The sequence below is a fragment of the Pristis pectinata genome, chromosome 18 (genome assembly GCF_009764475.1).
Source record: "Pristis pectinata isolate sPriPec2 chromosome 18, sPriPec2.1.pri, whole genome shotgun sequence".
Taxonomy (NCBI): domain Eukaryota; kingdom Metazoa; phylum Chordata; class Chondrichthyes; order Rhinopristiformes; family Pristidae; genus Pristis; species Pristis pectinata.
In genome coordinates this window covers 24,986,430-25,012,462 of record NC_067422.1, presented here as the reverse complement: position 1 = coordinate 25,012,462, position 26,033 = coordinate 24,986,430, and the positions used below count along the sequence as shown (strand labels likewise).

Genomic DNA, 26,033 nt, shown 5'->3' with positions numbered 1-26,033 from the left:
AAATTGTATCACGTGCAGATTATCGATATTACACATTTATCTGTGGAATTTTCAATTTATTAATCTCCTTTTCTGGTCTCAATTGTTTATGGATAGCCAAGCTGATAGTTGCTGGTTGGTGCACTAGGCATCCTTTGACCAAAGACCAGTTAAATGTAATTGGTTGGAATAAACAAGATTTCAGAATCTACTTTTCACCCCAAAAAATTCTGTTTATATTTCAAATTTAGCTTTCCCAATTGTATCTTATCATCAACTAGAATACTGGAATAGCAATTCACTGATTTCCCTGCAACCAATAGATCCATACTACAGCCAATGAAGCAGCAAAAGAATTTGTTACATTAAATGAGTATGAGTGACCACCCATTTAAGAATGAGGAGCAGGAAGAGTTACTTCTTTCAAACAGTGACAAACCAATGGAATTCTGTAGATGGAGCCATTAAATATATTCAAGACAGATCTTTGGACCAGACAAATCACAGGGATCAGGCAGGAAAGTGGAACTGAAGTCCAGATCAGATCAGCCAGTCATTGAAAAGCAGAACAGACTCGTGCAGCTCTCTGACCAGATCATACTACGTGTTTTGATTGTTCTTAATGCAATTTTTCCCTCATTCATGCCAATACACCATCAGTTCATTAAACCAGATCAAAAACTTCAACCAACCCCACCAAGAACAAAACCATGGCTTTCAATTCATTGAAAAACACCTATACACAGCCTTCATTGTCTGCTGATTTTCTATTTGCAGATCCACACTCATGCAAGGTCAGCTCCAGGCCATACCTCAAGACTTTCCCTAACAAAATGCATCTACATATATGTACACACTGAAGTACCTATCAACCACCGTCTGTTTAATTAGTGATCCATTTCCAGACCACCCGTGTCAGTTGAGTTTCTGCTGTGAATGGTTTGAATAGAGCACAGTCTTGGCTTACGTTGCTGCACCTAATAATTTCAAAACCAATCACTACCTGCACTTATCACTACAATCAATAGTAGGAGTGCATTGAGTATGAAGGGCCCTCGTGGAATCTGCAATTTTGTTATACGCTGGAAGTCCATGCCTTTATCCCTTGTAGACTTGGTGTAATGCAAAAATTGCTGTTGCAAATCATCTTCTGTCGACTTCACACATTTGTCATCAAACCATTTTAAATGAATTCAAAGTTTAATGGATGGTAACATTCCCTATTTGACAATCCATTAAAATGTGAATTAATTTAAAACAGTTTGATTGAGCATCGTTAAGCTTTTTTGAAAACTCACATCCTGAAAAATCTCAGTACACAAATCCCCTCCTGGTATTAGCAATGGAAGGGAAATTCAAAACAACTTTGTATGGCTACCTATTGTACTGTGTTTCTTTTTAAAAAAATAAATGAACCAGCAATCTGCACATTTCCTAGGATGATTTAATTTTTCAGCAACAATTTTTAATTTACATCAAATAGTCCCACAAAGTAAAATTTTGTCCAGGATTAGCACATTAGCTAAAAGCAATAATAAAAAACCCCAACAAAAAATGTTAAACTGCTTAACAGGTCAGGCAGCATGTGTGGAGAGAAAAAAAGTTCATATTTCAGGTGTGATTTCAGAGATGAAAATATCAACTCCATTTTTGTCTCCACACATGCTGCCTGACTTGTTAGTATTTCCAGCATTTTCTGTACTTACAGCCATGTCAGCCTATATGTAAACACCAACACAAATAACTGGATAATCAGATTAAGTTTAAGATTTTCCTGGCTGTTTGGCAGCAGAAGAACAGGGGACATTGAGACCCTTCACACCAGGAAGCTCTCAGGCCGATTTTCAGGTCTGGACAGAGTTGCTGATCTCAGCATGGGTGATGTCAACAACATTCCCAGTAGCCTGAAAATGCCATGGACAGGAAGCAAGATTATTGCTTGAACTCTGACTAATATCAACTCGCATGTTTTTCTCACTCAAATGCTCCTCGTTGGAGCAATTAAGCAGTGGTTAAAAGAGGTCACATCTTCAGTGACAAAAGCAAGTTTGAGTATGTTAAGTGACATAACAACTGGGGTTACATACTATGCATTCAACTGATACACAATGATCTCCTGAAATTCTGCATTTAGTTTCACTGAAGTTACAAATGTCCTACTAACAGTTGTAATTTCACTTGACCTTTCCTCACTCATTTTAAAATCTCAAACAAGTTTCAAACCAGTTTGTCCATGTCTGGATCTGAAGCCTCAATCTGATCTTCAAACAAAAAAGTCACCTTGCATCAGTTGAACTACCCTAACATTATCATGATAAATATCTGATACTGCAATTACCACCATGCTTCACTGCCATCTGATGGCAATTTTACTTGCTAAACCAGACTAAAATAAAAATATGCAGTACCAACCTTCAGATTATATCACATCCAACATACAAATCTTAACAATATACACGCTTTTAAATGTATTTCATTTAACTACAAGAGGGCAATAAATTCAGCAAGTAATTTCAATTAAGGCAAAGAAGAAAATCCTTATCTTGAAAGCTGCAGATATTTTCTGCAAAGATTTCATTAGAGCCCATATATTATAAATGGGCCTGCATCTTCCTTATTTTTCATTGCATACAGACAAGGTGAAGGTTTAAATATCTGGGAAGAGGGAGGAAATGTGCATTTCAAGTCAATCTCCGATAAGAAACAGTTGCAGTGGAACAAAACTGCTTCTCTGAGTTGCACAGCTGATTATTTAACAAGACTTTAGCCTCTCAGAAATCTGGCACATTTAATGAATGCTGCTATCTGACCCTACAACTTTTGAAAGCAGAAGATGAATTTCCGAATAAAATTTAGGCTAGGTATATTGGAAAACAGATGTCCTTCACATGTAATCTCTTAGCTTGCTGTTGGTCAAATATTTAGTACATCCAGATTCACATTTCTGAACAGCAAATAAAATATTCCCGTTCTTTATATTCTTCAGAAGCCAGCTTTCTTAACAAACATGAAAGGGCTTTGAAGGGCGTTGAGAAACAACTTCCAAAAGTTGAAAGAAAGTTCCTGACATACTGCACAAAAAACTACTTTCCATTTATTGTTTTGCAGGGTGGGGTATATTAGGTTCTTGGCTGCAATTACAAGAAGACATTAAAAAATAAGGAAATTATATAGTTAGAGCCCCAAACACATTCCTAAATCTGTTATAAGCTTCAGATTGTATTCAATAAAGCCATTTAAGACATAATACTAGAAAAAAACCCAGCCCCCTATAAAGTAAATTGCACGCCTCAAACACGTGTGAAAGCATTTTAAATAGTTACATTAAAATGCACCAAGGGATGAATGCCAAGACTATTGGTGGGGATAAATCAAGATGCAGAATAATAAACTTGATACATTTGAGTATCTTAAAAGATCATAATCTCAAGTGCAATGTCTCAAATCTAAAAAATGGTAGCTTTTAAGTGTTTACATTCCCTTCAATGTTGAGTAAAACAGGATAAACAAATGATTTAGGGCAAAGCACAAGAGAGTTTTCATTTGATAAATACCTTGGAAACAGGGCAGCATTTCTGTAATGAAGGAAAAGAGCAGGGCTGCTTTGGCTTCAGCAGATAAAGCAGTAAAGTCATGCAAAGCAAGAGGCAAGACATAATCAAGAATTGATGCTATTTGCTTGTTGTAATTAGAGGCAAAATACCTCATCTGTTGCAAACAAACCAATAGCATCCTGTTTCTTGTGCCCATTGTGAGATTAAATATGAAATTATTACCAGTCACAATAATGGACTTAAAACTACATGCTACTCACATACAACATTGATGTTCCACTCTGTAGTCAATGGGCAGAAACAGATAGCATACCAAAATAAAAATGTTAGTGACATGACAACACAAGTTTTACTCAAACTACTTTAGATCTGTACCAGAGACGGGAAGCACATTAACTTTGAATGCAAAGTTACACTACATACATGCAATTTAATTAAATCAAAGGCACAATTTACAAATTCTGGCAGAAGTGTTTCATTTTGTTTTTTAAAAATTTACATCTCAATATAGCAATGCAATCCCAAAGTGAACCTGATCAGCCCTAGGTAGGTAGAAAAAAAACCATAAGATGCTGGAGAAACTCAACAGGTCAGGCAGCATCTTTGGAGAAAAACAGTCAATGTTTCAGGTCAGAACCCTTCTTCAGGACAGAAGATAGGAAAAGGGGAAGCCCAATATATAGGGGGGGAAAAACAGAGCAGTGACAGGTGGACAAAAGAGGGGAAGCAGGCTGGACACAAAGTGCAGGTAAGAGATAGTGATAGGCAGGTATTGGGGAGGAGGGGAGAGCAGCTCCACCAGGGGATGGGTCACAGGTACGGAGGCAGGCGGCATGGGGGGAGGGGAGGGGGGGAGAGGGAAAGGAGAAGGGGAAAGAATGGTGAGGAGAAAGAGAGATTGGCCAGGAAAGGGAATAAAAGAGAAGGCAAAGTTGGGAGGGGGGGGGAGTGTTGGTTTACTTAGTGGGAGAATTCGATGTTCATGCCGTTCGGTGCAAGGTCCCAAGTTGGAAAATGAGGTGTTGTTCCTCCAGTTTGTGTTTAGACTTCTCCTGGCAGTGGAGGGGGCCGAGGACTGACATATCAGTGATGGAGTGGGAGGGGGAGTTGAAGTTACTGGCAACGGGGAGATGCAGATCACTGCTATGGACAGACCATAGGTGTTGCCAATATAGAGGAGACCTCCTATGCTCCATCCATAACTGCAATCTGCATCTCCCCCTTGCCAGTCACTTCAATTCCCCCTCCCACTCCATCACTGATATGACAGTCCTCTGCCTTCTCCACTGCCAGGAGAATTCCAAACACAAACTAGAGCAGCACCTCATTTTCTGTCTTGGGACCTTAGAGCCTAACAGCATGAACATCAAATTCTCCCACTTTAAGTAAACCAACCCCCCTCCATAACCTTGCCTTTTCTTTCCTTTCCTAGCTTCTCTCCTTTCCCTCTCCTCCCCTCCAACTTGTGACCCATCCCCTGGTGGATCTGCTCTCCCTACTCCCCTGTATCTGCCTATCACTATCTCTTAACCTGCATCCACCTATCACCACCTTGTGCCCACCCCACCTCCCCTTTTTTGTCCACCTATCACTGCTCTGTTTTATCCCCCTATTTATTGGGCTTTCCCTTTTCCTATCTTCTGTCCTGAAGAAGGGTCCTGACCCAAAATATTGACTGGTTTTCTCCACAGATGCTGCCTGACCTGTTGAGTCCCTCCAGCATCTTGTTTTTCTCATCTAGGTTCCAGCATCTTCAGTTTCTCTAGCCCTAGGTAGGTCAGTTATATTGAAGTAAACCCAAAATATAGCATTTCAAATGGCTTAAACAACCAATGAACAAAATATCTATAATCACAAGATTATATTTAAACCCCAACATATTTTATTTTACATGCTCAACATTCTTAACCATAATTCCCCACACTCTCAAGAACACAGCATTAAATTGAATTAATGGGACTTTTTCCTCCCTATTCTCATCTCTTCCACTTTCCATTTCTACCCCCCCCCCCCCCCAATGCCCTGTGATGGATAACTAGTTTTATTTTATCAAATCTGATGCACAAGTGCAGCATCTATGTGGTCACATTTCCAGTATCAGTAACTTGATCATTTATATCAAGAATTTAAACTACGACAATGTCCCATTATGGATTGCCCAATAAGAAAATGAAAGAATTCAAGATATTCATGAGTTTCCTTGGTGGTCAAGGAAAACAGGAGGGATGAGAGTCATTATAGCACAGAAGACAGAGTTGGACAAAAGTCTTGAGGGTTATAGGGCGAGAGGAGTAAGTGACTGGACAGGAAAAGGCCATTTAAGATGTTTCAGACACTGAGGTAAGAATTTTAAAGTTATTGGTGGACTGAGAACTAAAGCAAGCCATTAAGGCTTGGAGGTATTGGGCAAACAGAACTTTGCAGAATCTTGGATGTGGGCATAAACCTTGGATAATATCAGGCTCATGGGATAGAAAGGTGATGGATGATGACAAACCAGCCTGAAGAGCGCTGGAATAATCAAGATTAAAAAGCTGGTTAAAGTTTTAGCGACAGATTGATTTTAAAGTGCATCTATAGTCTGGATTGCAACCAAGAGAGATTCTACAAAGATTCTACCAGAGATTTATCTAAGAATTTGGAAACTTGTTAAACAAATGGACATGATAACACTATATTGCAGAAATGGGAATGCCACACTAACCATTTTAACATCAATTTTTTGAACTATTGCCAATTGTGGCTGGCAAGTTTCCTCTGTTGGCAAAGAACTTTGAGTGGTTAAGGAATGAACAAATCACCACCCATTGTATGGAGTTTAAGGGAAGCAGGTAAAATTTGTTTTCAGCTGAACAATACGGGCAAAGTTCTAATAAGATGCTCAGGTTTCTAGAGATGAGCAGGACATCAAAAGATCAGACACTGGGGAAGACAATACAGTCAAGGACGATTTCACATATAAAGGCCAGACAGTAACTTCCTCTCAAGGCAGTATTCTTTTTTGAAATGAAAATCCCTTCTTACAAACAAGTTGCTTTTGAAAATCTGGTGTGCCACAGAAGTCAACCTTCTAATGTTCCAATAACTTTTCATTAATAAATTGTGGCCCAAGTTATGCCATTTTCTACTAGAAATGTCATACAGATAAATTCAAGTGAAGCAGCTTCAGGCTAACAAATGCTCCTATGAAAAGTATCAACATTTGGGAGAGACTCTTCAGTTTAGCTGGAAATTACACATTTTGTCATAGGTGTTCAACTGTCATCTGCATAGTAGCATTGAAATGCTGTTCAAAACAACAGTTGCAAAACTGAACAGTGAAAGGTCCATTTACAAAATTGTTACAACTGATATAACGTGCAAATCAGTTCAATTCAGATTTTAAGACACAGTTGTGTGAAAAGTTGTCTATTGACTTCCTTCAAGAGTTCTCAGTGTAATTGCAAAAGGATAAGACATGCAGAGATGATTCAGAATAATAAATGTAATCAAACTGGAAAAAAGCTGTCAATTACATGCTGCAAATAGTTAAACTGAACAGCATTCAACACTTGCCTGATGCTTCACTGGTTTAGGCGATTCGAGCTGCTTGTCGCAAACAAATTAAATAGTATTGTTAGGAAATATGCACAAACTTCAAATATGCATAAACTTCAAAACGGGTGGGAACATCTCTCCAACTTCTACAGAGCAAGCATTTCAATGAAGCACAAGACAGCAGATTTTGCTCAAGGAATTAAAAATCTTGGTGGACTCAATTTATGAAATGATCACCACCATGAAATAGAGTTTATACAGTACTTTAGTCCGAGAAGAGTTGCACTAAAAAAAAACTCCCTTTTATCCAACACTTAAGAATTGACTTGACAGGGGCTGTTATAACAGGTACTAGGTTTTGTACTGCAATAATAGCATTTCAAAACTAAATTTCAGGCAATAATAATCTTGGAAAGAAAACAAGTTAAATTCATTTGCACTATATAATGAACTACTATCTCAAAATATTTCTCATAGTTAAAGTGCAGAGATCTGGAACAGGTATGTGGCAACTTGAAAGATTGGGGCCCTGTTAAATGACAATATTTTCAGTTCTGAGAGGTCTGTCCACAGATCCTGCCTGACCCGTGGAGTGTTAACAGCATATGAAGGTATTTGTCCAGATCAGTGAAGATAGCTGGAAGACTATTTTGGTTAAGCAATTAGCATGCCAAGAAGGATATACTTCCAGCTTGAATGATTAAATATAGTAAGAAGGAATTGGCTGGTATTTTATCCTTTGGATTATTATATATTGTATATACACATCTAAAAAAAGTTAGGTAGGAAAGTTTTTTCCACAGATAAACAGTCGTGATGCCAGTTTGGGAAGCAGAAGTGCGCATGGGATTAGGAAAAGCTCTTGACATTTTTGTTCATCTCAGACAGACTCTCAGAATCAAGCACGACTTGCGTCCATTGGTTTTGAGGCTTCTGAGGTATCTGATGAGCCCAATGTGGAAATTGCAGATGGGGCAGGAATAGCAATTTCAAAACATCTGCTCTTACCATGCTGAGAACATCTTTTGGAATGTTTTGTAACTAATACAAGAGGGGCTCACCACAACACGAAATATTTTCAAAAGAGGACCACAAAATTACAAGCACCCCAAAAGGTGTTAACATTTGCAACCATAAACTGGTTTATATAATCCCAATATCCTGTAGTATACAAAACAAAGAATAAACTTGGGTTCACTGTATGTTTCACATACAATAATGCCGCAAAGAAATTTAAAGATAATGAAGTACTTTTGAAGTGCAAGAAACCCAAAAGGCAATTATTTCACCATGTGACAATAACCAGCCAATCTTTCTGTTTAAAACCCATTTATTGGAGGAATAAATGTGGAAATACCATTCCACAGTGCCCACTTCCCAGTATTAAAAGATTCAAAAAGAAAAAGCCTTGGTTTAATACCAAAGCTAAATAATGACTAATGACACCACTATCAATGTCACTTTCTCTCATTACAGCTCACATTATAGCCAGGATTTTGTGCTCAAATTGGAGCAACAATTGATGCTGTATCAAGGTTCTAATAACCCTTTTTTCCTGATTTGCAAATCATTTCATAGTGGTCATCACCATATTTTCTGGAAAAAAATACATTTTGAAAATTCCGTGAAGCAAAACAGAACAGCACTTTAAAATGCAAATTCTCACATTACAGGTTATTTCAGCATATAGATATTACAAGAACCATCTTAAAGCTGTAAGCAAGGAGATATCCATATGCCATATCGTGAATACCAATGAGACATTTGCATTCAATATTCTGCAACACAATATTGTCAGTTAGTTGCATTATTCAATCATAAGCCACAACAGCATTAATGTATTAGCATCAGAAAATGTTGTAACCAGCATACCTGTCCAATTACCTGGGATTAATGTCAAAAGAGTTTTATGGAAAACTTAACTCACTGGAATATTGTGGTCCTTCCGTCCTTTGTGAGAGGAAGCTACATGGGCCAGATATTGAATAACTTTCTTCGTATTTTCCGTCTTGCCTGCACCAGATTCTCCTCTATATTAAAAAAAATTAGGAAACAATTAACTTCAGTAAAGTTGAACAAACAGCCCAAGGTCACATTAAACATCTAGGTTTTAGTGACATGTTCTTCCTGTATGCTGAAAGCAGAGAAATTTTTTAATTAAGCAACCAAGACAAAGCAAACAATATACACTTTCTGAAAGGGGAAGATGCTGCCTATATTTTGGCCAGTTCAGCAGCTGAATAGCTGAAAGAGGCAAGAGAACATGGATGAATCAGCATCTATTTACAGAGGCTTAAATACTGGAACGAAAATTGAAGGGATTTAGAACATAAACAGAACATAGAACAGTACAACACAGGAACAGACCCTTTGGCCCACGATGTCTATGCCGAATAGGATGCCAAATTAAACCAAATCTCTTCTGTCTGTACATCAATATCCCTCTATTCCCTGCATATTCATGCATCTAATAGCCTCTTAACTTGCTCTACCCATTGAAGTAATAGTGTTTTACTTCTAAATTAATGCCCAGTTACAGGCCAGATATGCTTTTTATGCCTGAAAGAATTTAGAGGGAGCTCAGGTTTCTTTACACTAGTCACTACTAGGGACAAGAGGACTTTATTTTTGGAGTCATCCCCCTCTCCCCCAAGAGAAACTTTGGTTCTCAGTGGGCCCTTGGTTCTTCATGGACCCTCTCCAAAATGTCAGCTATGATTACCAGCTGAAAAGAGTCAGCAGAAAGTCACTCCCTCATAACCTTGACACAGTTTCAGGAATATGGGCCAAACTGAGGCAAATGGGACTAGCTCAGATAGACATCTTAATCAGCATGGACTAGTTGGGCCAAAGGGCCCATTTCCATGCTACACAACTGTATGACTTATGATATTACTTAGGCCATTGCAGTAACAGGCTAGTGCCAACTCTAGTAACAAGAGTGCAACCATGAATACAAACTACACTGTAAAAAATCCCCAAGATAAACAATAAATCTTCTAGGCTCCTAGACTTTTACACAAATCTTTCCCATTGGCAACAATAAAAATAGCTGATCTCAGGGTAAAAACATGAAACATCTTGAACCACAACAAAACCACACATCATTATTACAGCAAAATGCTTAAATACTCCAGCAATTCATATTACATTCTAGAAAACAGGATTGCTCCCAAGTAGTAAATAGGTGAAACTAATGGTCCAAAGCATACTTCCTGTTCTTCAGCACTTTGGTGGAGAACCAACAGAAGGTGGTTCTTCAAAAGTCAGTTCATCTTGGACTTGTGTCATGGAATTGCAGCATGGAAGAGGTGTGCTTGTTAATGGGCTAGACTGAGCAAGTTTCAGCACAGTATTTATTTATCTACCCATTGCAACTCAACTTCTTCATAATCCAAATCCCCTTAATTTTCAAAGGAAAACAGATAGGTGAATGTGGAAAACCAGTGTTAACAATAATACATTTGTATCAAATGAATTCTGAAGAGTACTGGAAAATGACAAAACCATTAAACCATTCTTTGTGTACTCCATGCTCAGGACTAAATAATATTTTCCTTCAGCAATAATTTCAGTTTAATTACATAAACTGCACTACGGAATAACAAGGGAGCAATGACACAAGAAATAGCAGCAGTTGGCATTGCAATGCTGACACCCAGTAACATTTGTTAGACAACGTTGTCACACTGACCAACTGATCATGGAGTAACCACAGCAGGTAATTCATTATAAGAGTGACTTGAGTCAATCTGTGAAATGCATGACTGAACATCAGGTCACATTCTTTTTATGGAGGTCACATCCCCTGCTGCTTTAAAAGCAGTAAATTTCCTGTTGATATCTAGATAGGAACCTGTAATCAGTCCTGAATTAGTTTACAAAAATGTGTGGTATCCATTGTTGTTGGCATTCAAAGCCAAACTGCTATTTCTATTCTCTGAAGCCCTGTTACAGCCACATTTCCTTTTAAGGCAATAATATTTAAAATCCTTCCCCAAAATCAAAGCTAAGGCCATTTAGCAAATGCAGTCTTTGGCAGGACACAGTGTTCACTTCAGTTAACCTCAAAAGGAAAAAGATGCACACCTTTAAAATTGGTGCAAGCTAGATGAATTCCGAATGTTGGGGTTGTGTGCAATGGATGCTCAAAATTGGAATGAGGAAAGAACAAAAAAGTCACTGCTTCAAGGTTTATGTACATGCAGGCATCATGTCAGCATAAATAACATTTTAACAATTATGCAAGAAAATGGAATTTATGCAAATACTTTGAAATATGGTACTCCAGAAGACTTCTAAAGAAATGGTAAATTTGGTGTTACAAATAGCTGAAGTACAACACATAGTGCCATAGTTAGTGCAGTTCCTCACAGCTCCATAGACCCAGGGACAATCCTGACATTGGGTGCTATTTGTCGAGACTTTGCACAATCCCCCTGTGATCTGTGGTCTTCCCCCAAGTATTCAATATATTAATAGTGGTCTATTAATTGGCTACTTGGAATTGCCCTTCGTGTAGAAGGGTGGCAGGAGAATCAGCGAGGGTTGTTATTGATGAGGATGGGAAATAATGGGATGTGTGTAGGTGGTTACAAGATGATCAGAATGGATGTGGTGAGTCGAAGAGACTGTGTCTTTGTGTACAACTCCGTGGGAAATCAGATAAGGAAACCATTGGATATGAAACTGAGTTTCTAACAGTAATGGCCCAGATATTGTGGTTGCAGTTGGGAGAGTCAGTTTGCAGTTGGGAGACTCAGTTTGTGTTATACCATAGAACTAAAGTTCTAGAGAACACACAAGACAAATGCTGAAATCCAGAAGTAATTCTTTGCTCTTCCACAGGGCAAACTGTTCTGCAGCTCTTAAATTTAAATACCAGCAAGTTCAGATGCTTATGAACAATTCTCACTACAAAAATAACCTTGTTGCACAATGGGGAAGATTTTAGATACCAGATTAATGCAGGATCGCTGTCTGATTCACCTCTGAGGACCAAGAAAACAGTTGTGTGAGGGCTGTTATTCCCTCTTCTTTCAAAACTCTCTATTTACTAAAATAAATGGAATCATACCCAATCCGTTCATACATAGGCTTCAGGTTAGTCACCCTATATTAATCTCAATTAAAAACTGCACTTTGCACCTCCTCGTTTGCTGCAAATTCTTCAACGCAATTGGCTGTTCTGACTGATGATATCACTTGCAGGATGCTGGAGATCAGAAGAAAGGAAATCCCTACCTAAGAGATCACTTGGTCTGCTGAGCAGTTTCCTTCCAGATCAGTGACAAGCACTGGCACTTTGCCAAAGACTAAGAAACCCAGACAGCTCAGCAAGAAAAATGGAATGATGTCTACTGCCGACAGAAACTTTATTGTTAAGTAGGTTGCACAACTTAACAAGGACAAATATTTGACATCTCATTCAAATTTACTAATAACAATTAGAGTTTAGAATTCTAACAGCAAATTATTTTGTTAAATTTCTGAGGTTGAACAGGTATGCACGAAAAGAAAAGCTAAATATTCTGGTCAAGCAGCATCTATGAAGGTAATGAGTTAACGTTTGAGGTTAGTGACCTTTCACACGTTGAGAACAAAGATAGAAATCAAACAGGTCTTAAATTGCAAAGAAGGGAGTGAACAATGGGAATTTCTTAGTTAGGAGGGAAACAAGTAGAGATCAACTAGTGGCCTTGGTGCCACATGAGAAATGTAGAGAGGAATTGGGGTGAAGGTGATCTGTGTGCAAGAGATACAAATGAAAACAGGAGAGAAAATTGTGAAGCAATATTCTAAATGGGATGCAAACTTGAGCAAAACAAAAACTGGTCTAATTTTTGTTTGTGTTAAAGTTTAGTTGCAATATAGTACTGCATTTGAAAACAGGGGAAAAAAATGGTTTTCCAAATGGCTGTACCTGCAAAGGAATAATTCAGCTGTGACATGGACACCAAATGGGAACTACAAAGTGGCCACTAGTCATAGTCCAAAAGATTTTTTACCACTGAATCTTTGACTTCCTTAGGGCTCAGGTGAAGAGACATGGCCAGAGTTGTAGCACAAAATTATATGCAAAAACACTGAAAATGGTTAAGCCAAATTAAAGATGACACTGTGCCAGGACTGCTTTCTGCATGCCTAACCTCTCCTGTCATTCTGCATATCAAATACAAGAACTGCCTTTTCCAACCAAGGCAAGCCATTGATAGAATGTTCATTTCAGGTAAAGGCAAGAAGGACATGAATTCCACATTCTGAACTCAACCTTGAAAGTGTAGGACTGATTACTGTCTGTGTTTTTTTATATATTTGTCTGAAGCCCAAGTTAAGCACGAACGTCTTTGAGGCATCTCAAGGCACTGGCAAAATATCACTGTCTCCTTAACATCCACAATTCCCTGGACAGATGAGTGAAACAACTTCAGTGACTTCTCTCAAGCCAATATTCCTGATATTTGGGCCCCAATTACGTTCAGTTACGCTATAAAGGTTACATCATTCACACGCCCAACATTAGACTTCCAAAAGACACATTGTTCAGAGCTCTACGATGGAACAGAGTACTAGAGTGGCAGAGGAAAACATTTAAGGATGTGCTTGAAGCCGCCATGAAGAAATGCAACATTACCACTAGCTCCTGCAAATCCTTGGCCCATAACTGATCAAAATGGAGGAGCAGTGTTCAGAATGGCATCAAGGGGTTTAAAAACCGGAGGGAGGAGCTGACCACCTGACAAACTACCCAGCCATCTGCCCCATTAACTATGACCTTCCCCATCTGGGCACAAGTCTGCAGTTCCACATTGGCCTCATTAGCCACCCACAAAATCAGAGGGAAACCAGTCAATCTTGACAAAAAAATCATCCCACCAGATTAATTTCACTGTTTCAGAGTGTTCCAAAATACATAAAAATTGCTTGCACTGTGCAACATTCAAACTAACCTGCACCTTTAGTTTTCAAACCTGAAAGGACATTTGTTCTGTCCTTAATTTTATAATAAAAGCAGGCTGTTAAACATAGATCATTTACCCCAGGACAGCAAGACATTTCACATCTCTCAAATCACACCTTACATAGCAATTCTTAGAATACTTACACTCTAGCCCTCCAAAGGTTCAAAGTCTTCAACACTTATCCATCATAATTCAACCCTGGGTTTTCACCTTTCATCACTCCTCAATCCCCAAAGCGGGCATTAATCAGTTGTACTGCTTCAGCTCAGAGCTAGTTCTTCACATGTCCTTTGAAGTGGTGGGTGGGGAAAATGGGTTGCATCTTTTAATCTCTAGTGCTACCTGGGACTTCGCAATTCTGAGCACCTCTGCTTAAGCGCTTGCAACGTGGAATGGTGAGATAAGGTGCTGTGCATTCGGGTGATGGTAAGCTCTCAAGGATAGCATGTTAAAGGAGATAGAACAGAATCAGGGTTCCTGTGTTAGAGTAGGCTTCACAGGCACATTAGAAACTTGCTTCTAAAGTGCCACACAGACCTTGTGGACCACTTGTTCACAACTGAAAATCCTGCCCATTTTCAGGTCTCTTCTGTGGGCTACTTGCATAATACATGACGTATCCTGCCACGAAGGTCATGAATCTAAATCTAGACACTTTACATGCGCATTGTTTTACAATGAACAGTGATCATCCATGGCAAAAAATGAAGCACTAAATGATTGAATTTTTAGGCATTCCCATTATCTACATGAATGGTACTTTGAGGATGCAGAGTTCATATAGTAAATAGATTCAAATTCTTCAAGACTGCTGTTTCCTCACTGGTTAAAACAAATAGCACAGTTCTATCATCTGATTCACATTTTACGTTTGGGGCTAGTAAAGCAGCTCGTGGAGTATATAAGCAAATATTTGCAAGTATACAATTGCTGGTGAAATTCTATGCACTTTAAATTTAAACACAGACTAACTTTTTAAAGTACTATTTTGACTGCAATTCCAAAACATTTGGCCAATGCCAGGATAAAAGCCAACAGAACAATACACATTGTTATATAGCATTCAAAACATGTACTTACGTGCAAAGAATCGATTGATCTTCACGATCTGGAAGAAGACAAAAGATAAAAGTCAGTAATGATCGACATTGTGGTTATATTAACTGATTACATTGAAACATCGTCCTTTAAAATCTCAGGTACATGAAGTGGACTTAGCTGTCTACAAGTTATCAAAATAGTACAATTGTAACAATGCAACTTCTGGCCACCAGATGAGGGACAAACTAAACAGAATTGAGGAACAGGCAATACTATTTGAAGTGTTTATTTTCATTGCTTAATTGATGCTCAAAAAAATGCTATGCTTTAGATTTGATTTAAATAGAAAGGTCAAATTCCATTCCAATCAAGAGACATTTCACATTAAATGAAAGGCAAAAAACTGCAGATGCTGCAAGTCTCAAATAAAAACAGGTCAAGTAGTATCTGTGGGAAAAAGGGACTTCAACCTGAAGTGCTGACTCTGTTTCTCTTTCCACATATACTACATGACCTACTCAGCCTTTCCAGCATTTTGTTTTTACCTGACATTTTACGACACAATGCTGTGTCCTTGGGGTTTCAAAGATGACCATCTGGCCACATTGCTATGACAACATGAGTGACAAAACTAGGACTCAATAAGTGAGAGATTCAGTTTTGGGTTGCATTAACAACAGACACGGGTTTACGTTACTTGTTTTTGGTCTGCCTTTGTCCTCCTCCACTCATGAACTCCAACTACAGCAAGGACGAGGTACAGCCAGATGGTACAATGAGCAAGATTATCCCAAAACTGTCAGTAGCAGAACAATTCTAGACTACCTCTTGATTCTCAAATTGCAAGTATACTTACAGCAAGAAGGAATTGGCTATGGTGGTTAAGAAAAATGCATTAAGGTATGCAGTAAACACAAAGAATACAAGTAATATTTAGGGGATTAAAAACAGAAAAAAAGTGGTCAAAATCATGATTGTCAATTACAGATGATAGCAAAGAAATGCCTAATAATCTTGCCAAAAGCACAGCAAGCCTGAGGACCAAGAACATTTGAGAATTTAGTGGACCAAAGCACAGATGTGGCAAAGTAGAATACGAGAGTATGCTAGCTATAAACATAACAAGCTCCTATTTGAAAAGGGACTTATGGACCTGTCCGGCTATAGGAAAATGCTGGAATCCATTAAAGTGCTAACAGGACACAGAAAATAATAGGATTAGACAGACAATATGGATTTATAAAAGGGAAATCACATTTGCCAACTTTATTTTAGTTGTAGATTTAATGCACTAACAAACCAGGGCAATCCAGCTAATATAGTGTATTTCTAGAAATTCCTCAATGAAGTACCACACAGGAGATTATCAAACAACTAGAGCAGTGTTTGGATGGATGATGATCAACTGTCTCCCACAAGAGCAGATCCAAGCACTTGTTATTCAAAGCAGTACCAATGATGTACCCCCCCACTAACCCACGATCAGAAACTCAACTATATAAATACAGTGCTGAAGGAGCCAAGTATCCTGCAGCAAATAACAAGACAAAGCCCTTCAACAGTCTACAAGGAACTTGTCAGCAGTAGAATGAAGTCACTTGTCTGTACAGAGGGATACTGGGGTGGAAGTCCATATCTCCCTGAAAGTGACAACACAAGTTGACAGTGTGGTAAAGTAAGTGTATGGCATACTTATCCTTCTTGGTTGGAGCATTGAGTACGAAAGAAGGGAAGTCATGTTGCTGCTGTATAAAACCTTGGTTAGGCCACACTTGGAGTGTTGTGTGCAGTTCTGTTCACTATATTACAGGAAGAATGTGGAAGCTTTGGAGAGGGTGCAGAAGAGGTTCACCAGGAAATTGCCTGGATTAGAGTATATTACCTACAAGGAGATGTTGGACAAACAGGCAGGGAATTAAGGGCTATAGACCATGTGCAGGCAGATGGGATTGGCATCATAGTTGGCAAAGACATCGTGGGCTGAAGGGACTGTTCCTATGCTGCACTGTTCTATCTTCTAACTATTATTCTGCTGCCGTCATCAGGTCTAAAGTCTACAGAATAAATTACCAGAAGGATTGCAGCAGTTGAATGAAATGGCTCACCTCCCTTTTTGCAAGGGGAATGAGGGAGGGTGATAAAAACAGGCCTTGCCAGCAAAGCATCTGATAAATGAATAATGAGTACGTTTCACTGAAGCCATGTGTACAATAATTAACCGTAAATATAACACGGGAAAGAAACGTGACATATTGAACATATTTTCAGCTAAGACGCTGGTCACCAGTGTAAAGCTATGACAATTTTTTTTTGTTACGAGAAAGAAAATGTCTTTATTGCCCATTATTTTATATTATAGGTCAGTTATCAAATTCATTTCAAGTTTTATTTGGTAATCCAATCAGTTACAAAACAAGCTCTTTCAATTTCTAAGGATAATAATGAACTTGCAATGTTAAATAAATTACTAATGCAACAAGTATCTTCAGATTTCTATAGACTTCACTTGCAAATTGAGAGCAATTTTTCTGTACTGTTACATGTCCTGAATCAACAGGCAAGGATATGATAATCAAATGTTCCAGGCTCAACAAATTCTTTGTTCACAATGACATTTAAACATTATATCCCAAGTTGTATGAAGAGCAAAACAAAAGCACCGAGCAATAGAACAACTTTTGCTTTGCCAATACAGGGGGGAAAAAAAATCAGGCTTCAGGCATTGGAGCTAATTATGAACTGTACAGTTTATAAATCTGGAACAGCTCACCATTGATAATGATTTCCGTGTGTCCCATTTACTGTGTAAAACAAAAATTCTACATTGCCAAGTTTCACATCCTTAGGAAAACTATATTCAGAACTTTATATTTCCGTAGCCCAATAAATTTCTTTAAGGTTAGTATTTTAGAGGCAAACACAGCTAGAGGCTCACCAGACAGTAATTAGGCAAAGGGCAATTAATTGTGTTTTTGTTTCGAATGCTTATCAAGTGTAATTGTTGGTCTCACAGTTTGAGTCCTGCATATTCACTGGTGTCCTTCAAATTCCAACAGAAACTGACTGCATGGATTTATTTTGGTGATTAATAACTAGAGCTGGAATAAATGTAGTTTAAATGTTGATTAAACATGTTTAAAAAAAGTTTGCAAGGTGACCTACATACTAGAAGGCACCTCACTCCCTCAAGCAACTGCCTCAGATGCATGTCTCATAAACTCAAAGATTTTCTTCAATCTTTCACAAATGTTGTCTCTGCCTTTCAGCTCTTCAAACAAAATCTTACACAAGTCTAAAGCAAGTTTTAAAATGTATTCATAATTTTACCACAGCAAGTCCATGCACTTCAGGGATAGGAACAGAGAATGAGCTATGTGAGAAAACAAGTTAGTTTTACATTTCAGAGGGCATGGCAGGCTTGGGAAGGGGGAGGGGGACAAAATAGCAAGGCCAACGTTGCTCAAGCGATTCCAAGGTTTACAGAATCATCTGGCAATAGGTTGAAGACAGAGTGAGAAAACAAAAGGGACACAAAGCTATGAGATGGAGGTCAACTGTTGCTGGTGAACTTGGAATGAATTGGGTGAATGCTGGAAACGTCAGTGTTTCTTAGAGGGGAAGATGTACATATCTGGTGGTGGAATCTCATTTAAGGTGCTGGAAACTGAAGAACGATGCATGGAATGAGAAGCCTTTATCCCAGTGCGACAATGGCTAACACGAGGGGACATAATTTTAAGGTGATTGGAGGAAGGTATAAGGGGAATGTCAGGGGTAAGTTTTTTTTACACAGAGAGTGGTGGGTGCGTGGAATGCACTGCCTGCAGAGGTTGTGGGGGCAGATACATAAGGGACATTTAAGAGACTTAGATAGACACATGAATGATAGAAAAATAGGGGGCTATGTGGGAGGGAAGGGTTAGATAGATCTTAGAGCAGGATAAAATGTCGGCACAACATTGTGGGCCGAAGGGCCTGTACTGTGCTGTAGTGTTCTATGTAATGGATGGAAGGCCAGGAGAACTCCCTTTCCTCCTTGCCATGCCCAAAGGTGCTGTATCACCAGTCATATTTTCCTCTCTTCATTTCTTGAGACTCCCTGATTCACACTTCCATTTCCACCAACCACCCCTTTTCTTATGGAACTTTCACATCTTGCTTTACCTCCTCTTCCCACCATCCAGGGATCCAGATAGGTCCTTCTAGATTAAGCAGCTATTCATTTGCATTTCTTCCCATCCAGTGCATTATATTTGGTATTCATGTGGCCTCCCCTACACTGAGTAATCAAACACAGATTAGGTGACTGCTTTGCAGAATACCTCCATTCAGTCCACGAGGAGGACCTTAAGCTTCCAGTTGCCTGTCCACTGCCACCAAATTCTCCATCCCACTCATCTGCCTGCAGCTCTTTCATTGTTCTATTGAGGTCCAATGTAAACTTGCAGAAAAGCACCTTATCTTTCATCTAGGCACTTTGTAATCCTTGGGATTCAATATTCAATTCAACTACTTCAGATAACTTGCATCAGAACTGGATACTTCTGCTGTAACATCATCCATCTGTATCATTAGTTCAGTTGTTTGCCTCTCCCACTGCATTGCCCCCTCCCACCCTCTACAACTTAAAACCAACTTTTTTTCCTTTCACCAGCTCCAATGAAGAAATGTTAACTGTTTCTCTTTCCACAGATGTAGCCTGACCTGCTGAGCATTTCCAGCACCTTTTTATCCTAGAATATTCCAACAGCACTGAGGGCAAAGTTATGAATATATACATTTCCAAGTTAGGATGAATCGAGACTTGGAGTCATTTCAGACTCCATGCAGACAGTTTCCGAATAAAGCTTATGAGTATTAGAATCAGAATTGCAATAGATACCAGCCATTTATAAAATATTAGTCAAGTCATCCCTTCTACTCAAACAACCTTGATCAAGGAGACAATCCTTGGTACAATGTGGTCTGAATTGAGACATTCCCCATAGAAAATAGAACAGAGCCAAGCACATACTGATGATGCACCGTTTTAAATTGTAACCAGAGCTCAAATGGATTAGAACAAAACTGCCACATTTCTCAGTAATTCTCAAAACAAATAGTTCTGCCAATTTTGGATTAAGTATATCTGGTCAGTGATTAAAGTTCAATTATTTGGAACAGCAGAGAGCCAACTAACTTTGAACTGGACCAGGACAATGACTTACCATCCCATTGTTAGTACACCCCTTAAAAGGCATTCCACACAAAACTATGAAGACCACTGTCATTTCTGAAAATATATATCCAATTGGGATTCAGCTTCACAACTAGTTTTTGATTATTCTCAAGTCAGTGATGCACATTTTTAAATCATGTGAAAAAAACAAAGGAGAAATAAATGTTGAAAGTTCCATGTGGAATTTTAAGGGAACAGTAGTTCAATGGGACTATAATATTTCACTAGTACTTGCGTAACAGTTCTATGATAAAAATATTCTCCAATTCAAAGTTGAATGCATTAATATAGCACTTTCCACAACCTCGGGTCATTCCAAAACACTTAGACAACACAGAATATATTGTAAAAGCAAATTTTTTTTTTGCATTAAAGTCTCTCTCCAGGAAGGATTTTTTTAAAAAGACTTCTCTGTTCTGTCTTTAGGAAGAGGTCCACTATTGTTTGCTTCTTTATAAGTATTAAAATATACATTTCAAAATGTCAAGTTTGAAATTGTGGAGCACACCAGCAAAGCTTAGCAGCTTGGCAACTGAAATGTAAAACCATAGGATGAAACTGACTAAAAGAGCTTCTTAATTTTGTTGGAAATGATTAAGACTTCAGTTTTAATGTTTACAAATCATTGCTACAGGTGAATTTACTTACCCAAAAAATACCCTTATGGTGAAATGGATAAATATTTCAAATCATACAGTAGAAGTTGGTAAAGAATTCACTGCATTAAAATCAAATCACTACACCAGCTCCATACATCAGGTACAATCCTTTTCAAGTGATTACATTTTCTGTAAGGCTAGTTGAACTTTTATCTCAAAAACTTATACTCTTGTAAACATCTTATTGATGCTTGATTATAACATAGTCATACACAAACTAAGGTTTTGGGATGCCAAGTAGTAGTATCAAAAACAGAAAATGCTGAAAACACTCCACTGAAATTGTATCCTTTGGAAAGAGAAACAGTTAACATTTCAGGTTGAAGATCCTTCAGTTATTTCCGATCTGCAACATCTGAAAATTGATTTCAGTTAAATTTCATATTTCAGTTTGAATCTCAATGTTTTATTCCAAAAGTTTCTGTTTTCACAGCAGATACGCATTTAGTGGTATCAATTCTTACCAAATATTGGTCATTTTATAGATGGCATTTACACCTACTAATCTACATTTGCCCACCTTTATACCCAACTATGAATGGCTCCACAATTCGATTAGCTGAAAAGATCTCAGGTGAAACCCAATCTGACAAATTGGCTGATCTTAATCAGGGACAGTAGACCTTGTTTCATGAAGCTTCAGTGAGAAAGGTGGAGGCAGTAGCAGAAAGGGACAATCTTTTTCCTCAAGCAAACTGTACTGCATATTATTTAAGGGAGCAGGTTAAAAACAGGATTGGATTTTATCATATCCCCTGGGGTCCCAAATTATTTTTCATGCAAGGAACTAGAATTAAAAAAATGGAAGAATATCCTGTTTACATATTGCCCTTGAGTAATTGGAGCTGGTGGAAAGGCGTGTAGGCAGGTGCAGCGCAGGCAAAGACAAACAAAAATATTAGAACTTAACAACTGAATGTTTGAAATGAATAAGTTTTAATTTGAAGGAACCACATGCTAATATGTCATGCTCACCTCACAGTCTATTTTCTTAATCATGAAATTCATTCCTTGGATCAACGTCCAGGAAAAAGTGTTAAAGACTTAACAATTCAAGTTATAAGACAAACTATGGTATTTGTTGTTGCCAACAATACTGGATACATGCTGACCTTTTTCTTTATTCCTAATGACTACCTTCCAATTTTGTTAGGTGACAACAGTATCCTTCAACAGCCATCTCAAACACGAATATGGTTTTATAGAAACCAGCCAACTATGAGACACAGTAACCATCAAGTATTTGGATAACATTATGGCAATAATCAAGCCCCGACTCCAACAGGAAAAAATGTGCAGAACTGGATATAGATTTAATGGTCCACATGTTGTGCAGCAGAATCCTTTATAACATTGCTTTAGGCGCCAGATTACCTCATTATAAACCACAGGCATTTTTTTTATTTCAAACCCACGTTCTCTCTAATCACTTAGATCTGAGCATAAAAGAACCTCAACATCACATATTTGAGCAAATTAAAATACCATCTACTTTCTGGAGAAAGATTTTAGTGTGTCACATGGCATGGAAACTCAATGGCTTATTGATGTAATGCACCAGTAAATCATTCCTGTCCAAGTTGAGTCACACACATTAAGTTTGGGTCATTTGCAATTTGGGATCACCTACTGTGCATTTAATTTTGCCACCCCTGCAATTTCACACTCAGCAACCTCTTAGTCATTAACTAACATCATTGAATCAAGACAGACCTTGCACATCTGTCTACATTGTTCATGGTTTCAATGAATAAATATTTCTCCCCATAAAGTACAATCCTGTATTTCACTAAGTGCCCACACAAAATAAATCTCCACACTTTGTTGCAGAGGGAAATACTTCACATTCCAAATATATGTCGGTAGTTTCGAAAAATATTTTCCTAACTAAGACCAGCAAGAAACCAAACAACTTTGATTGAAAAATAAGGCAATTCTCAGATCTTATACAACTTAAATCAAGATTAGATCTTGTACTTTAGACTAACTGCAGTCTCTAGGGGTGGCAGAGACAAAGTACTAGAGCTGCTGCCTCACAGCTTCTAGCCTAGTAATTTCTAGGGTAGGGAAATGTTCGGCACAGATTTGTGGGCCGAAGGGCCTGAATTGTGCTGTAATTGTTCTATGTTCTAACCCAGGTTTGATCATGACCACAGCTCCAATCTTAATGAAATTATCAATTTCCCTGTGACAGCATTGGTTTCCTCTGGCTGCTCAGGTTTTCTCCACATCCTCAAGATCTGGGTTAATTGGCCATTGTAAATTGCTCTTAATGTGTAGGAGAGCAACAGAACCTGGGGAGGGGGTTAATGAGAATGTGAGAAGAACAAAAAGGAATTATAGTAAATAAGTGCCTGATGGGGGCTGACAGGCCTATTTCCATGCTGTATGACTGTGACAAATCCATTTATCAACATCCTGACATCAACTTCTTGGACAGACCAACATTTGCCCAAATATAACTCAAGGCCACTACAAAGTTGTGACATAATTAGTGCAAGCAACTGAGTGGGTATAGAAGAAAACTGACTGGGTATCTTAAACTTAAAAGATGGTTCTTAATAGCCAAACATACTAAAGCAAAAACAAACATCAAATTTTCTCATGTTCAATTGTACTGATCATTCCAAGCAGCATACTCCAAATTCCCTATAAACAGATTAATGAAAATTGCTCAGAAGTTCAGGATTCTACAAATCCCTCATACATTACCACAAATGTTTCCTTTAAAAAGTCGGTGACCTGACCCACATGATAATGGGACAAGACCAATTTCAACCAGCACACATATATATGTTGTAATATTCTGAAGTTAAACATTTTCTACAATGTTCACTCTAAATAGCACTTGCATTAAGATTGTTGACCAAATCTGGTGAAAAAGTTTCAATGACAATTTTCCAGTTCTGACGAAAATTGCCTCAGAAGTTTTCTCTTGCATTGTCCACCAATGCTGGCTGAGGTACTTTCTGAAAGTGTTTTGACTCTTTCCCAGCCCTTCATCAAGAGATACCAGTAACACCATCAGAAAAAAGGAGAACAGCCCAGGACTGAATGGTCAAGTTGTCAGACCTGTTGAGTGCTTCCAGTACTCCAGGTTCCCAACAACCATTGAATTTTGCTTTTGTTCAAATAGGAAGGTAGTAATCTTATACCCCTTGGGACTGATCAATCATGTGCTCATTACAACTTCATAATCACATTCCAAGAACCACTTGCTTCATCTTTTCCTTGCCTCACATAAAAAAAAGCCATTTCTTTAAATATTGTGGGCTTGGACATCATTTTAATCATCTGAAAGGATGGCTTATGACAACCCAACATTAATGTTCCACTGCACGCAATCCTAGATTATCAACTTAAATGTAAAGAGCTTACTCCCACTATCTGACATTGTTGATACAACACTAAGAAACCAGACCTCACTTTTACCCTGATTTGGTCCAATCTGTAGGGTATCAAAGCCCATTTTCCCTACAGGGTCTTGACACAAGAAACTACTGTAGAGTGCTTCCTGGATAGGATATCAACTTGAAATAGAGGCTAAGAGGCTGTAATAAACATTTTAAATAGGCAGCATATGTGCCCATCCCATGCTGTTAATTACTCAGATCTCTTTGAGAGAGCCATGAGTGCAATTTTTGCAACAATGAGCAAATATTACCACTGCAACTTATCAGCATTTGATCTGACCATATAAATCTTGGTGTGATTATGGGAAACCAGCCTGGTTTTACACGTTACACTGGATCAATGCAAGTGCATAATGAACATTCTTCCTGAAAAGTGACCCTTGGATTACCATAACCAAAAGTGTACTGAAAAGTAGTTCAAGTGTCAATCTCTGCCACACTCAAGGAATGTTAAATTGACTATAAAATTTGCCACCCAGTTTATTTTCTATCCACTCACCTTTGGGGGGGGGGGGGGGGGGGGGGGGGGGGGTGCGAAATGTTGCTTTATGGTAATTTTTATGAAGACTCATTTTCTAGACAGAAAAGTGACCAGTTAATGTTTTAGACCAATATTGTGCACTTTTTGCTGCAGTGAAGTTAACATCTAATTCTGCACAACTTAAATTGACATTACAGTCCAGCTTGATTGCTTTGCGAAGCACATTATGTTTTAATTACAATAAAACAGTGCATTCTCTTGAATGGCTGCCATATGGAGAGGAGTCAACAATAGAGCAGCAAAAGTAAACACTTCCAGCAGTTCCCAGTTCCTTAATTTATAATTAAAAAAAGTGATCAAAACTTCACACCATGCAAATTGTTCTTAATATTAACCCATCTGTGGCAGAAAATGCTACGAATACCATTTACCTCAAATGCTCATTTTTCAACTTCACAAAGCCTTTGAATCATTCCCGATGTTTCATGGGCAGCCAGTTTCAAATTAAAAGTAAGAGCTGGAATTGTTTTGTTGGCATAGAATGTACCGTAATTAAGGAAACCATATAAATGAATGTAATAATCCCATTTCCAACTGACTTAACTGTAGATCAGCTGCCCACAGTACAAAAGCTAACTGTGGCAATGATATTTAGCCAAGAGGAAATCATTTTAATTTTTAGAAGAGTTGCTTTCAGACATTGAAGCCCATCTCTTGGATCTTTCACTAATGACGTCCTGCAAAATTTATTCTTTAGGCCCACAGGAAACACCAGAAGTTCTTATTCACTTTTACTAAGCCAAGATAAATTTCTGCTCATTAGACAGAATGCTTGAATTTTTAAATTCTTTTATCACGGCAAGTGAAAGGTATTAGGCCCCAGGACCAATCCCCATGCCATGTGACTGTTTCCAGTTTGCCAACTAGACCTACATGCCCATTTCCCTTCAGCCTGTAAGTATATTACCTCCTTCATTAGGAGGTTTTATTATCCACAACCTTTGATGCCGTAGCTTCTGCAAATCTTAGTTCACACAATGGCCACCCAAAAAACACAGCATGTTATATGGTGTCTCCCATAATGTGTCTCATAAGAATCTAAAGTCTAAATCATATTGAACATGTACACTGTCTAACTGATCTGCACAGTGAAACCTTGTTCTACATTCACCTGGATTTAAGGGTATAT

The 26,033-nt window shown here is 38.3% G+C and overlaps 1 protein-coding gene across 1 annotated transcript in view; it reads right to left on the bottom strand.

Annotated features, from left to right (window-relative positions):
- The window catches only part of LOC127580046 (myosin-10-like), a 123,619-nt gene that overhangs the window by 61,244 nt on the left and 36,342 nt on the right, over positions 1–26,033 (bottom strand). Inside the window, 3 exon segments of the mRNA XM_052033192.1 lie at positions 7,089–7,118; positions 8,998–9,100; positions 15,113–15,140. Coding sequence (XP_051889152.1) covers positions 7,089–7,118; positions 8,998–9,100; positions 15,113–15,140 — 161 coding nt within the window.